Below are 15,077 nucleotides of genomic sequence, written 5' to 3'. Positions count from 1 at the left end.
TCCATGGTGATGAAGTCTATATGCACAGTTACGCGATGACGTTATCACATGTGTTTATATACGCAGCAGCCATTTATTTATGCCTCGCCACTGCAGACGAACATCCCAGGAGAGTAAATAAGTTCGAAGCACTGGTAGGCTGGATTTACCTTTGAAATATTATAATCATTTTACTTTGGGGAAGGAACAGTGGGTCCAATTGGTACATTGTTTGGGTTTTGCAGATATTACTCCCCTCTCCTTTGTACTCTTGAGCCATAAAGGAGGGCCCATAAGGAACATTAAATCCCTTTGCCTTGCGGTATGGGAATAACAAAAGATGGAGATCGACGCACAGCAGTCTCCAGTTGATACCCAAGTAAGTCTTAGGCATAGCCTTAATGCCATATGTGCGTTTAGGGACATTTGATATTTGAATTTTGGGAGGACCATAAGGGTTAATGGGTTTTCTTCTTTTTCTTACATTTTGTGCATAGTCTTCACTTCACTATTTGAGAGACAAGGTGTGAAGAAACTCCGAGATTTACCCTTAATTTAGCAAGAGGTAAGATCTGTGCTGAGACACTATTGGTATTAATAGATAGCGATAACAGGTAATGAATGAGTCCACAACTATTGAGGTTTTGTCTTCCAGAATAGCGAGAGGAAGAAATGCTGGCATATTCGAAGTAAGGAAGCCAGTGACAGCAATTGTCATGATGCCTACCCCCGGGCATCCGGACCAGGCCTATCGGTCCCGGGAGCAGGCGTCCGTATACTTAGATAAAACCCAGCAGCCCCTGCTAGGTGCGATCTGGGTACAGTCCTGGCGCCGTAGGCACCAGGCTCATAGAAGGGGTCAGTCCTGGAGCCATTACCTCATGCAGACCATGCTGCTAAAAATCCAAGCCAACGTGAAGCCTGAAAGGAACTACTTTACATCAGGGACTATTTTCTTACTCGGGTGTGGTCTTGGGGGAACTTCTTACCTGGGACTACTTTGAAGGCTATTTAAACCACGCCCGAAGAGCAGCACACGCTTCGCGTTATTCTGCATCCAGCAGCGTAACGCTCACCGTGCCTGCAAGTCAGCATCCAGCCTTCTGCCACGCCCGCCTCGAGTCTGGAGCTGCTAGAAAAAAGGGGAAGAAGGAGGAATGATTAGAACAAGAACATTACTTCTATTTCTCACCTGACTCCGGATCCATCGCGCCTTCAAACAAGGAAAGAGACGTTAATTCTATACGCATCGCATCGCCCGCTGTAGCGCCGTGCTATTCTCACCAGCCTTCGCAGCACCTCCACGATCCATCGCAATCTCCATCACATCTTCGCCAAACTCCGGCACCTAAGGGGGACAAGAGAACAGCAAGGTGAACCGAGAGAATAAACAAAGGCAATCTCTGTTACCACCATAGACTTACCTGATTTTACCGCCGGAGGCATTATTCATCAAGACGTCAATTTCTCACGCTGCACCTGTAAAAGGAGGGAAGGCAACAGATTAAACACAGGTATCATTTACCGGACAGTGTTGGGTAATACAGACTCTTACCTGAACGCTACCAGCTGCCACGAGGCAATCTTCTCTTGGTTCAAGCTGCAAGATAAAAGGAATCGGACAAGAGTGAATATCAGACATTTTGAACTCTTATACTTACGGTTCCTCGACAGGGACCTCAGAGTCAATATTGGTCTGGAACTCTCCCAACTCCTTCGGACCAGTGAAGTAACTGGTTATCTACGCGCCCCTGCTTTCCACGCAGGATGGAGAGCTCATCTTTTATAAACATAAGGTGAGACTATGAAAGGAGATATCGGAGGTGATTAGTGGGAAGAACAGTGGGGTGTTATCACTCAAATCCATGGGTGGCTAATTCCCTTCCTCTGCTTTCAGGAAAATACTTCTACGGATCAAGTAGACGAAATTAGGCGGGCCAGTCCAATCTGTCATCTCTGCACTACGCGTCACGTTGGTGGAGACCGCAGCTGTCCAGTTCCGATCAACGTCCCTGTGGGAGCAAGGTGCGCGTAACAGCAATACAGGCGGTTGCAGTTGGCCTATCAAAGGTAATTTCTGACAGACCACACAGGTATATTATTTAGATATATATAGTTATTCCTTTGGGGAAGGAACATTGATGGGTTAAGTAGGTGACCTAAGAAATATATTCAAATTCTGTTTTTATCCAAATTGGGATCATCAGGAAGATGACTGGGCAGTAGATGTGTGCAATACATCGCCAGCTAACACACGATATATACAAAAGGAATGTTTTGCCCCTGCTGAAGGTCGGCAGAATTTAGCCTTGATGGAAGTGAAACTTGTACAAGTTGGGCATTACAGCATAAGAAAGTTTGATCAATATATCCACGCTAGTGTGTTCTAGGGTTTTCGTTAGACTGTGGATCCACATTGTATACTTTTTTGTATATTGAATATTTGTATGAGATTGTGGTTTTACCTAATTTTATGGGAATGTTTTATGGTAATATTATTGTGCGATAGATTTTGTAATAAAATTGGGTACTATTTATTATATGTAAAAGAAAATTGTGTTGAATCCAAGGTCTATTTCAGGATTATTTACCGTTTCTTCCTATGTAAGGACCTTACTACATGTCATAGCACATTTAATGCCTTCTATACAGCTCTTGTGATTTAGTCAACATGATGTTTACTTAAAGAAATGTACAAGCTATCCCACACACCCTGAAATGAAATTCACAATGAAAGCCTGGGATCAGCACTTAACAAATCAAATTGTGGAAAAACAAAATGCTTCAGAGTTCTTTAAAATAGTTTAATAAAAATCCAAAATTGGTGCATATCAGACCATTTTCCTGTAGTGTATGTTTTTAAATTTCGTTTTAATCTGTTTGAACAGTAGAAACATAGTGAACGTATTAAGCTATAAATACAAGACAAAAGTGTTGATTTTGAAACATTGAGGCACTAGAATTTGACAATTCATCAGGTTTGTAACAATGAGCTGGAAAGTAAACCTGTCGGTTGGGAAGAAAACACTTTAATTGTAGCAGTTTGGGTAAATGTGACTTGTAGTACGGTAACAAATAGGTATAGCGAGTACATTTAACTGGGAAGCATTTTGATTGGTATTGAAGATTAATGAAAGCCTCTTTAATGGATATGGTATCTACTCAAATGAAAATGTTTAGGTCAAGAAAAAAAGAAATATATCTATGGAGAACTCATGGCTTGTGGCAACGTTTTTGTTATAAGCAACAAATTAAATTGTTGCTCTCCCCAGGGTGCTATGGCGATTGGCAAGGGAATGGGGCACAAATTAGCATCACTCACTAGTGGACTAAGGTTCTCTAACAACCATAGTAAGAGGATGTGGAGGGGAGCACTCAGACTACAATCCCTTGCCATACCCCTCCAATCAGCAACACTGTAGCATTTAAACAATGCCCAATGGTGAGAGACCACAACCTTTCAGTGAGAAGTATAACCATTGAATGTAAAAGCTTTATCCTAGTAAAGAGAAGTATCCGTCACAGATCAATAGGCCCACAGTCTAGAGAACAAGTTGCATGCAAACATCCTTTATTGTTATCAAAGCGTTTGGTGTAAAGCATTTAGGGTCTAACGAGGAGATGCTAACAAAATAGGTATACTCATCAATAGAACACTGCATAAACTCAATCTTTGGGGCATTCCGCCAGGCCTTCTATCAGTGATTAGGCTCCTATATTCCAACAAAGCAGTTAGAGTAAGACTCGACGGGGAGGGCAAAGTTACCAACTTGATATCAACAAGTCGTGGGGTGAAACAAGGATGCATTTTGGCATCCACCCTCTAATCTAGTAGATTTAGCAGTGGCTTTCCATAGCAAAAAAACATGTGATGTAAAAATGGGACCCCTGAAAAATGGATGGCTGTGTTATGCTGTTTCTAGACTATACTCCTAATGGACTAGAGACCAAACTACCAATTTGAGAAATTTGCAAATGAGAATGTTTTAAAAATTAATCTAAGACAAAAATAATAGCCTTTATGGGAAAAACAAAAAGTAACCATCTGCATAATATGAGATGGAGTATTAATGTCAGAAAACTGAACAGGTAGTATGATCCAAATACATCCATGTGTTTGTAGATCAGAAATTGAGTTGGAATATAAAGTGGGAGGAAACTAAAGCCAAATGTTTGAAAATCACCATGGCCCTAAGTCACTTCATTGGTAAACTAGGTGGGTGCTCAATAAGTACCATACTGTTGCTTTATCCTACAAAAGTCATACCTTTCCTCCTTTATGGGGCTGAAGTATGGGGGAACAGATTTAAAAAAGAACTGAATTTATTTGAAGGGAAAATATTAAAGAGATTGTTCAGGTTGACCAAAACACTTTAAAATACATTCTGCTAGAATGCAACTTGATGCGAATTCGTGATACTTTGGAATATAAAGCTGCTATGCTCTATGCAAACTTATGTAAATTGAATAAGGAAACTACAATTGCTGAACTTCTGAAGGCTTTCAGAAATATTGACAATAGTGACAATTTTGTAGCATTGGGACTACTTAGGGCTGCCTATGCCAAATGGGCACATATAAAAGCCAATGAGTTAACAAGCTACACACAAGTAAGATTGAAGCGCTATCAAACATGTAATACAGTACGCTTGGCTGCAAACGCCAAAGCAGCAGTGTTTATCCAGCAATGCGTATGGAAGTCCCCAAATACCAGACAGCTTTTCCTAATAGTAGAATGGTCAGAAATTATCTACTTTTCAAATTTAATGTGTTTGACACGTTCGAAGTTGTTGGTGCAAGAATTGGGATTGAAAGAAAGTGTCGACCCTCATTACACCGACTAAGGAGAGCGAGGGACACCTCCGCAATCCCCGCTCCCCTTAGTCGGTGTAATGGGGTAGGACTTTTGTACTGCGCTCACGTGCAGTTTAGTAATGTCGCTGCAATCGTGGCAACATTTTGGTATGATTCCTTTGGTGGGAGAGATGTGACTCTCCGGCGTTTAACGCCTTTCCTGAAGTTAAACCATTTTAGCCTGACAGTCTGCTCATTTCCCTTTCCCTGGGGATCCTTGAATTGGTGTTCCCAATCAGCGGTAAATTGACAATTTAAATAAGCAATCCCTTGCAACGGATGTGGAGTTTTCCCACTGCACTGCTTGGAAAAATGGGAAAGTATACCTTTCACGGATTGCAATATATTGAGTGTCGTTCATGTCCCCTTTGTGGATAGGGTCAACAAGTTATTTTTCATATCTTGACTGCTTAAACTGAATGTATGAAGAACCCCTGAAATAAGCACCAACATATGAAAGAGACACTTAATGTCAGGACGTATTTACTTCCCCTCTACAGTGGAGGTTCCATAGGACAGCAGCTAAGAGGCAAGCCTTTGGGAATGTGCAACTGGAGGAGCCAAGCTGAAGCAGGCATTGTAGTGGCTGGCAGATTCCAGATACAGAATTGCTGTTCGAGATAGGCCTTGACACAGGCCCAATGCCAATATGATACACGAAGGAGAGCCCTTGTATGTTAGCCACATACTGGAAGTGATGAGAATCCAGACGAGGATAGGAAACAGAGGGTAAAACCTCCTGTGAGTGGGCTATTGCTACAAAAGAATGGCCTGAACCAGGACACACAGGATGTCCAGATGGAGGAAAGACATGCAAGGGGAAGGAGGTATTGAAGCAAAGGCCTGCAAATAATTGTGACAACGTTGAGGGGCCACCGGCATGAGTCGTGGAAAGAAGTGGCGCTTGAGTGAAAAATCAAAAACCCAATGGAGCAAGATGAAGATGGATGCAGAGGGCTAGCAGCCAGATAACCAACAGAAGGAAATACAGACACCCTTCAGTCAGGGGGGGCAGCAGAGTGGAAAGTGAGAAACCATACTATGGAGTATAGTAAATCTAAAGCAGCTTGCTGGGACGGCGAGTATAGCCTCGGAATGTCTGACACAGACACACACATACACACACACACACACACACACACACACACACTTGAGAAAGGAAACTTTGACAGAGAGGTTTAGATTAAATTAATTGAGTTTAGTGCCCTATTGAAACAAGTATTCTTGGACTAGGCATTCCGTACTATTGTTAAGAGTGTTTGAATACCATTTTAAAATCAGTCTACTGGGGTGGAGAGAGTTCAGTGCAAGTCTGGATAAGTCATTAACTGAAAATACACTTTACAGTGAAAGAAGGACGCAATTGCCCCAAAAATTGGATAAAGATTTTACAACTAACCAACTGCTGGCAACCACATTCTTGAATACATTTTCTAATTTTACTGTGAGTTTCTACATTGTTTTTGTGAAGTCCGATTCCCAATGCTTTTCAAATATTTATTACAAGCAGTCTTCAGGGTGCAAGGTTGTTCTAAGGACAAAAAAAACAGCACTCTGGAGATTACCTGTTGATTAATTAGGTTTCATCCTTCAGGACATTTGATGGGCTTAATACACCAAGGTCAGATTTAAGACATCGGATAGTATTTTTTCAGTAGGAGAGACTGCCATCATCTCCCACTTTTAAACCACAAATCCTGAGGCAAAGTAATGTTTTTATTTTCTTAATAAAATTAGGGGTTGAAGTGTTGTACTTACAAAAAGACAGTGGCTGAATCTTGAATTTTCAATTCATGATCAAATACCTAGACCAAAACCAAAAAAAACTGAAATGTATTGCTTCACAATTGCGATGCTATTAAGCTGTCTGACCGCTCCTTGCAATCTACTCCTGCTGTGTAGTCACATTTCTCTCCTGCACATTATTTTACTTTTGTTCCTTGACCTGCTAGTAGGGACGCAAAGGGAGCTTCCATCAGACTATTCCATCTAAGAGAGATTTTGAGCGCTACAAGACTTCTGTAGCTGCAAAGTGCTTACACAAATCCTATCCAGGGCCATTCGCAATGCAAGAGACGTGGGGGTACCCAACTCTGCTACTTCTGTACCAGGAAGCTTGTACAAAGAGTGAAGAAGCCCAGACCATGCTGGTAACGTGCTCCTCCCTATCCCGCTTGTATACACAACACTCAAGGTATTCAAACATGTCAGCAGCGAACGGATTTGTGGCATTATTTAAAGAAGACTTGGGCAACATGAGCCTGAAGGTGGGAAACAGACCCCAGTCCTGTTTCAGGTTCCTAATCCAAGTTCACACTGGCCCACACAGCAAGGCGTCAGATGGACTGCAAACTGGGAAACAATCACAATAAGCAGCATTTCCAGGCGGCCTAATTTCCCAAACATTTATAATCGTACCTTCCCAAAGTCCACTACACTGAGGGAGGAAATCACAGAGTCCCCCTTCACCCTCCATCTCCTCAATCCTTCAAACTTTCATACTAGGCCTCTGACTCAGGCAAACCTCACCAAATAAAAAATTGCTCTGCCAGATCTCATAGGCTTGTGGAACCTGTCTCCTGACAGATTATGTGGTTCACCTACCTGCAAGCTTTCTACCAAGAAACTAAAAAGACACCACATGCTTTAAAAAATCAATTAAAAAAAAGCGTATGTCAGAGTGCCAACTGCCATCTCATCACAAATGCATCTTTTCCATTCAAAATCTTTCGTAAGTTTGTTACAAACCAGCTTGAATCATTTCCAGATGATCCTAAAAAATGCTTTGGTGGCTGGGGGCTGCGCTTCAGGCCCAACAGAGGCAATGAAATTGCCTTAATACGTGACAGAGGGCCACTTACAGCTCATCGATTTAGCACGTTTGACGCCATTAACCACAACATCCACTGTCTTTACATGACAGGTGCCGCAGAGAACTGGATTTCATGCACTCACAGAAATCCAAGGTCAGGATACAATCATTCATATTTAACCCAGTCATAGTAGAGTGCCTAGTCTCACAGGGATCCAGGCCGTATAGCCTATTTTTCAAAATGTATATCAAGCCACTCCATGGCTGCCTGGGTAATGAAAGGGTGCCTTTTCACAAATACATGGATGATACAAAGGTGAGGTGTAGACATTTTTTTGTAAGGTTGCAGGTTTAGTCGAGTTGACCAAATACATATATTTGTATACATGTACGTAGGTCACCCAAACCTGTAACTTTCAAAAATAAAACTATTTGATCACAGGGAACCAATATTAGTTGCTTAAAACTCCTCCTCTTTATATAGAATCATGGATGCAGCCAAGTCGCTTCTTCCTAAACTAGACTATAACAGTTTCTACTGTTGCCCAAACACTTACAGGAAAAGGCATACCATGCCTATGCAGAGGTTTCTATTAGACACCAGTATCACTACAAAAGCAAAGTCGCTAGGTGTAAGTCTTGATTTGTCCCATCTATAACAGCCCACAGTTACACCATCAACTATTACCATCTTATCCTTCTATGTGAAATCTGGCCTGATCGGGTCTGAAATGAAATGTGCCACAGGACCCTGTGCTATTATTGGATCCAAGTTTACTATTTAAACATCCTCTCGTTGGGCACCAACCAATAAATCTTCCATAGCCTCCAAGCTCATCTCAACACTGCTGCCAAGATTGTGACAAATGCCAGTGAAAAAAGATGATATCCACCGTCTTCAGAACACTATACTAGCCCCATGTAAAAGCGAGGATAACTTGAAGCTCTTACCTTGGTCCACAAAGCCTTATACAGACCTGCCTCCTCCTCTTGTCCGCCCCCGCTATCTGCAGAATAAGGTGAACTGGCATTCTCCAGATCAAGACCTTCAGTCGAAGCATAAGCACCTAGTAAGCATACCCAGGTTTAAACATGAGGAAGCAATTGGAAGCTAGTTCCAAATCCTCATGGTCAGACTGTGGAATTCTGCCAGTAGAGTTATGCAGCAATGAGCCCCTTTGACCTATTAAGAAGCTCCTTTAACCCTGCCCCTTTAGATGTTGAGCACTTAGTGTTTTATGAATACTTTAAATACATTAAAATAAATCTCTTTAATTTGGTCTGTAATGTCTTTCAGGGCACAAAGATCTAGATGGAAAATCTAGTTTGTCTTGTGGTGGAGCATGCAGATTCAAGTGGTATAAATTTCTTGTCACCACTTGAGGTGCCTCCCCTTTAGGAACCACCTTAATATATTTTGGGGAGCATGAAGAGCATAGCCACAGAACAGAAAATACATACTGGGCTGCAGTCTATAGTCTTGGCACACGGTTACTTTCCGAGGCCCACTGTGGCAGTGATAAATGTCTATATATAGTGAGCCTGCATCCACTGCTATTATGGGATACCACCTCCAAATACCTACTTGATGTGTATTCACTCGATCGTGTCCCATATGATCGTCCTTGCAGTATGTTGGGGCACATGATTTTACTCTGAGCCTTCTTAATTTGACTACTGCAGCATGTTGCTTGCTGCATTTAGATATTACCAACTTTGTCACCCTAACAGCACGCTGCTGTTATTGCATGCTATCTATACTGCGATGTGCCGCAATTAACTGACCTGTAACTACTGGATTGACTTCCTGCGGTCCTCCATTAACCTGCAAATGCATATTTGACGTAGCCCTCCCACCCCCCACTCGCCGCACCATGAGGTCAGGCTTTGCCAGTCTGTGGCATACGTTTCTCTCAAATTCCGTTCCACCTGTTGGAACTACTATGCGTGTTCTTTTGCATTACTTGTTCACTCTGCACTTTTAAAATCCATTTTTAAGTATTTATTGACAGCGGTTGGGTCTTATTATAATTTTCCTGCATTTGACCTGCTACCACAGTTTGTGCCATTTCACAGCACTGTAGACACCACGTATTACTACTATTAGCAATGTTATTTTATTCATTTAAGACAGTTTTGTAAATGTGATACAAGGCATACTACTACTACGAATCCAAGGGTACATAATGCCTTGATCCTGGGAGGGTGAAGAATATGCTGGGAGGTTACCATAGAGATCTCAGCAGCGACACTTAATTCGCTGAGCAATCCAACTAGATGTCTTGGTGAATGCAGTGTTAGGTTGGCAGAACAGAGCATAGTCTCCTGATGCAAGAGGGTGTGATTGAGCACTTTAAAATGGCAGACCAAGACATGGCTGGAGTGATACTGCGAGTATGGATCTTAAGAGGACACTTCAATATGGTTCCCTTATTGTCATGAGCAATCAGTGGCACACTCAATAGTCATAGTGGCTCTTACTTGTTCCCTATCTAGTATATCTGCCAGCTACCGAGACGCTGCATTCCTTAACGAGTTAACTTCTGCCTATTTACCAATGCTCAGAGGGCTTGCGACAGCCCATTCAATGGGAGTTACCCTAGAAGTAGTAAAGGGTTCCATCAACCACCCCATAAAGATCCTCCAACGTCAACTCACCATCAAAGTACTTTTCAGTTATGCACTGTAGCTTTTGGACCAGATGCTGGGCCCACAGAAAAAGTTGTTGGTGGTTAAGGGAGGCCATTATGGAGCTACAATTCCATAGGGCCAAGGAAAGCAGACCAATGGGTGTGCCATTCCAGCACAGATGAGCAGATGTTAAAATGACAAATGGGATAATTTAGTTGAAGGAGGAAGTTTGAAAGTTAGGATCAAATGACGGCTCTATAATAAACCTCAGCGCCTGGCGACCATTTACAAATAGGTTTTGTAGCATGCATTAAATTGTACTATTCTGTTTTTTTCTAGTCTTACAAGTCCCCTGCTGGAGCTTGGTGGTGTATAGCAGAGTGCGCTGGTTGACGCACAAGCCAGGTGATGCTAGGACCAGAAGGAAAATAGAGGATCCCAGACTATCTCACTATGCCAGGGCACAGAAGGCAGGGGTCTGTCTCAACGTCATTGTAGATGCTCCAGTCCCTTTAAGGAAAGAGGAATGCTGGTCCAGTGGACTGCTCAGCTCTCCTCATGCGGGTCCAGAAATCACAACTAAATCAGCCTCCAACTGACACCACACTGAACACTCGTGCAAAGCATTCATACTAGTAGTACTTGCACAATCCGAATGACATAAGGCCTAGTAGGATTGTTTGTCTTGTTCTCCCCATGTCTTTCCTCCCTTGTATTGTGGCACCTAGAAACACTTGTGTACAGGCGCGTTATAAATTCCAAATCATATCATACATCATTCTCGGTGCTGGCAGACACTCAGTCACCAAAATTCTATCCCCCCATTCACCAAATTCCACACTCATACAAAGCAGTCAACACCACATCCATCCTAAGACACACAACCAGAAACACACCCTTCACCCTCAAACAAACCTTCCAGGAGCCCAAGGATATCACCCACACACCAATATAAAAGACGAGGGAGACAAGAACCCTGAGCCCCAGATGCAATGCCAACTAAGTGCCAAGCATATGCTATCTACATGAATCATTCATACCATGCAGGCAGACAAGGAGACCAAAAGAAAGCATGCAGGTCGGGATAGAAAGAAGTGTGCGGAAGGAGTTGAATACTGTTAAGGTGGAGGAGGGAGACTTTACACCAAAACAGTGGCAGAACATGCTCACCAAAAATAGAGAGGAAGGTCCAGGGTAGGACCGTGTAGAAACAAGATTTGAGGAGCGGCCCTGAGGGAGAGAGTGAGTGACTGGAGTAGGTGGCTGGGAGAAGCTTTTGTTTTAACATTATTCCCCTGAGAGATACTTTATTTTGCTAGGCACTACCCACCTCCTGGAGATTTTTCGCTGCTAAAGTATTCTGTGGATGATAAATATGAGAACATTAAAAGTCAATTTCATTTCAAATTAGGTCCATTGTTTTCTGTAGAAACTTATCACTTAAAAACAAAAGAAAAAATGGGTATATGCGGTTCTACAAAATTAATGTGCAAGACCAACAAATCAAAATATTTTCATGACTTACCATTGGAGACTTGTAGTATCTATGCAATATATTAATGAAATCTGTAATTGTTAACATTCCTGTGGGGGCGGGGGGAGAGACATTAAGAATGTATTATTAAGTGTGATATAGTTTAACAAACTTTACACATTTAAATGTAAGAAAACAAAATTACATTGCAATTCCAGATATAAAACTTAACATTAAAATCCTTAATTTATGTTACTTTACTTATTAAACCATATGAGCTTTCAATTGTACTACATTATAAAACCCTGAAAATGTCTTCACAATTGACATAATCTCATTATTCAAGTCTCAAACATACAACTCTTCAATCTCTTGCCATAATTGTATCAGCACAATTAAAATTATTTGATAACTGCTGCAACCAGAATACATTAGTTTTGATAATTGCTAGTGTTGGTACAAATGTAGTATAATATCTTCCATACAGATCGTCCAGGGCTTCACATGAAGTCAATAGATGTTTTATGGACTCAGTGGAAATATTGTCGCTACAATAACAGCAAAGTCGCAATTCTTTAGGCATCTTATTCCTGGGACCCAGTACTGCTATGCAGGTAATTTATTTATATAGCGCTTCTACACAAATGGAGTGCTTCAAAGCGCTTCAAGGTGGGAAGGCAGCAAGGGAATACAATAATCCTTTTTATGCCTTGAATTTTCCAAACGATCAGACAAACATTTCTGTTAGTGCAAGTGCATGAAGTGTTACAGTCGCCAACATGCTAGGTGGGGAGGGGGTAGACGAAAAAAAGGGGGGAGGGGACAACATTACAAACAAGCTTACTAGTCCTAGTACCTGCAGGTAATGCATGCGTACGGACGATGATGCAAGGAAAGAGGGGATGGGATAAGTGCGCCAAGATAAGGAGATTCATACGTAATAGGAGGCAACTTTATTAAGTATTCTTGTGGATGTTTAATATCTTCTATGGAGCTTTTACACTTTGTGCATGCTTCCATATTTGTAGCATAATCCCACCTCTTTACTTTTCAGTTATTTTCTTCTTGAGTACTTCTAGCAGCCTTAGGTACACAAGACCCATATTTTTTAGGTTACCAATTTGTTGTTTGGATCAGTTATCAGCGACCTCATTGAAGTGTAGTTATCTGTGCATATAATATCTCCAACAAATTTGCTTAAAGGTTGATCAGTTTGCAAAGGGAATAGATTTTTTTTTAAACTTGGCTGTTGCATCAATTGAAGTAATGCCCAGCTCAAACCCAATCACACTAATGCCAACACAGTTTGGTAATCCAAAGGCTTTTCTCCAAAATGTGCCTTCTAATACAGTGAAGCTCATAGTGGCACTTAATGGCTGTGATTCAATCCAATACATAAGCCCCGGAATTACGCTTAGTCTACAAGCCAATACGAGGCCCTCATACCTGAAGCCACCATGCTTGTTAGCATAATCACAGATTTTACCCGATTTTTTGCATAGAGTTCGCAAATGTTCACAATTTTTATTAGACAATTGCTGTGCTGAAATCAACATACCCAAATAAGGAAATGGCTCGGATTGTTATCCTGGATATGCCAATTCATGGGTTTATAAATCCTACCCTTGTGAAACACCACAGACTTTGTTTTGGAGGCATTAATGTGCAACGAATTGCCTGGAGTAAGTCAAGAGTGCGTCTAGCAGGAGTTTCAGGACTATGGCTGTGTGCTCCATCAGAACCACGTAATCGGCATATCCGAGCCACTGTTCAGGTCTGCCCGCTATTTGAGGAGGAAAGGCATGGACTAGAGCCAATGTATCCGGCAGGCCAGAAATGAAGGTAAAAAAGCAGAGGTGCTAATACACAGCCTTTACTGGAGATGGATTCTCAAAACGGTACAAAGGCTGTCAAGGCGAACTTGTACCCATGTATTTGTATAAAATAAACAGATCAAATTCAATAGGCCAGACTGTACTCCCCATTTACTTAGCTTAGCCCAAAGCCTACTTCTATTGACGCTTTCAAACGCTGTGCTATGGTCCACAAATGTCAACTGTGTGGCGCACGTACTCTTTTTACTTCTAGGATTCTTCAGGATGACAATGTTATGGACAGTGGAGCAGGGCTTCCTAAAGCTGGCTTGAAAAATTCAAATGGTTTCCTTCTAAAGCCCACTTATATAACGCCTCATGCAGAAGTGATACAAAGGGCTTACCAGGGGCATCTAGCATGGCAAGTAATCTATAATTAGCTGGTTCCGTTTTAGTGCCCTTTTTATGAATAGAAAGGATAATAGATCTTTTACAAAGAATCTCGTATTGCATTTTGAAGCAGTAGGTTAACCAGACTTCAATATTTGATTTAAGACTGGTGTTTGAAAGACCATCTGAACCAGGTGCGCAAGAATTTAAGGCGTTTGAGGAGAGTTGAGAGGGAAATCTCATCTGTGAGCATGATGGCTCATGCTTGACAGAAAATAAATTAGGAAGTTAATAATAACTATAAAACAGTAATTGTATATACATGCACTGAAATAAACTACTGACCCGATTAATGTTGGCAGATCTTTAGCTGCCAACACATGCAACTGAACTTTTTGCGGTAATAGGGAAACAAGCTGAAAAAGGTCCCAGTAGGCGCAAGAGTTCCCCTGGTACATGGTCATCCTCTCTTCCTGAAGCTGCAAGTACGAACAGGCATAGCTACAAACCTAGCCTTGGCATGTGCAAGGAACCAGAGGGCATCCTCACTACTTTCCCCCAGTATCCTCTTCTCAGGTGGCATGGTAAAGGACATATGCGAGGGAGGATCACCTGGGTGGAGGCGACTTGGGGAGAGGGCGTCCTTAGGCGATACATGGTATCCCCCCATTTCCCTTTCACAACGAACCCTGCATCCCTCAAGGGATGTATAGGATTTGGTCAGCCGTTTCCCTGCGATTCCCCTAAAGTACTCCACAAATCACACTAGTGTGATACTGGGAAAAGGGACACCTAGAACACTACATCCTCATTTTGTGAAAACAAACACGTATCAGCCCCAGTCTGGTACTGGGGCGAGGCGGACAACAAGAGTAAAGCAGATCTATTGCTTTAATGGTGAGCAGTCTAGTTGTTTTTGGAACGAGAAAGGAGGCAAGTGTTTTAAAAGCTGGAATCCCGAAAGAAATGGAGTCAGCTGTGGGAGAACGCCCATGAACTGCTGGGTGCAGGAAGACCTCTCCGGTGTGGCAGGAGAAGCGCTCGAGACCCGGGGAAAAGTGCAGAGCATATATGCAACGGGAAGCAAAGGTACAGGACGCTGGAGGCCAGAGGCAAGCAGTAA

General features: G+C 42.1%; 1 protein-coding gene across 10 annotated transcripts in view; it reads right to left on the bottom strand.

The window, feature by feature from the left end:
• The window catches only part of PRKAG2 (protein kinase AMP-activated non-catalytic subunit gamma 2), a 2,090,293-nt gene that overhangs the window by 143,313 nt on the left and 1,931,903 nt on the right, over positions 1–15,077 (bottom strand). For all 10 annotated transcript variants that reach the window (XM_069647770.1, XM_069647769.1, XM_069647768.1 and 7 more), the window contains one exon: positions 11,802–11,860. In XM_069647770.1, coding sequence (XP_069503871.1) covers positions 11,802–11,860 — 59 coding nt within the window. The remainder of the gene's footprint in view (positions 1–11,801; positions 11,861–15,077) is intronic.

Source organism: Ambystoma mexicanum, chromosome 2q (genome assembly GCF_040938575.1).
Source record: "Ambystoma mexicanum isolate Mex_15411 chromosome 2q, UKY_AmexF1_1, whole genome shotgun sequence".
Taxonomy (NCBI): Eukaryota; Metazoa; Chordata; class Amphibia; order Caudata; family Ambystomatidae; genus Ambystoma; species Ambystoma mexicanum.
The sequence above is the reverse complement of the archived record's forward strand: the minus strand, read 5'-3'. Positions and strand labels throughout refer to the sequence as shown.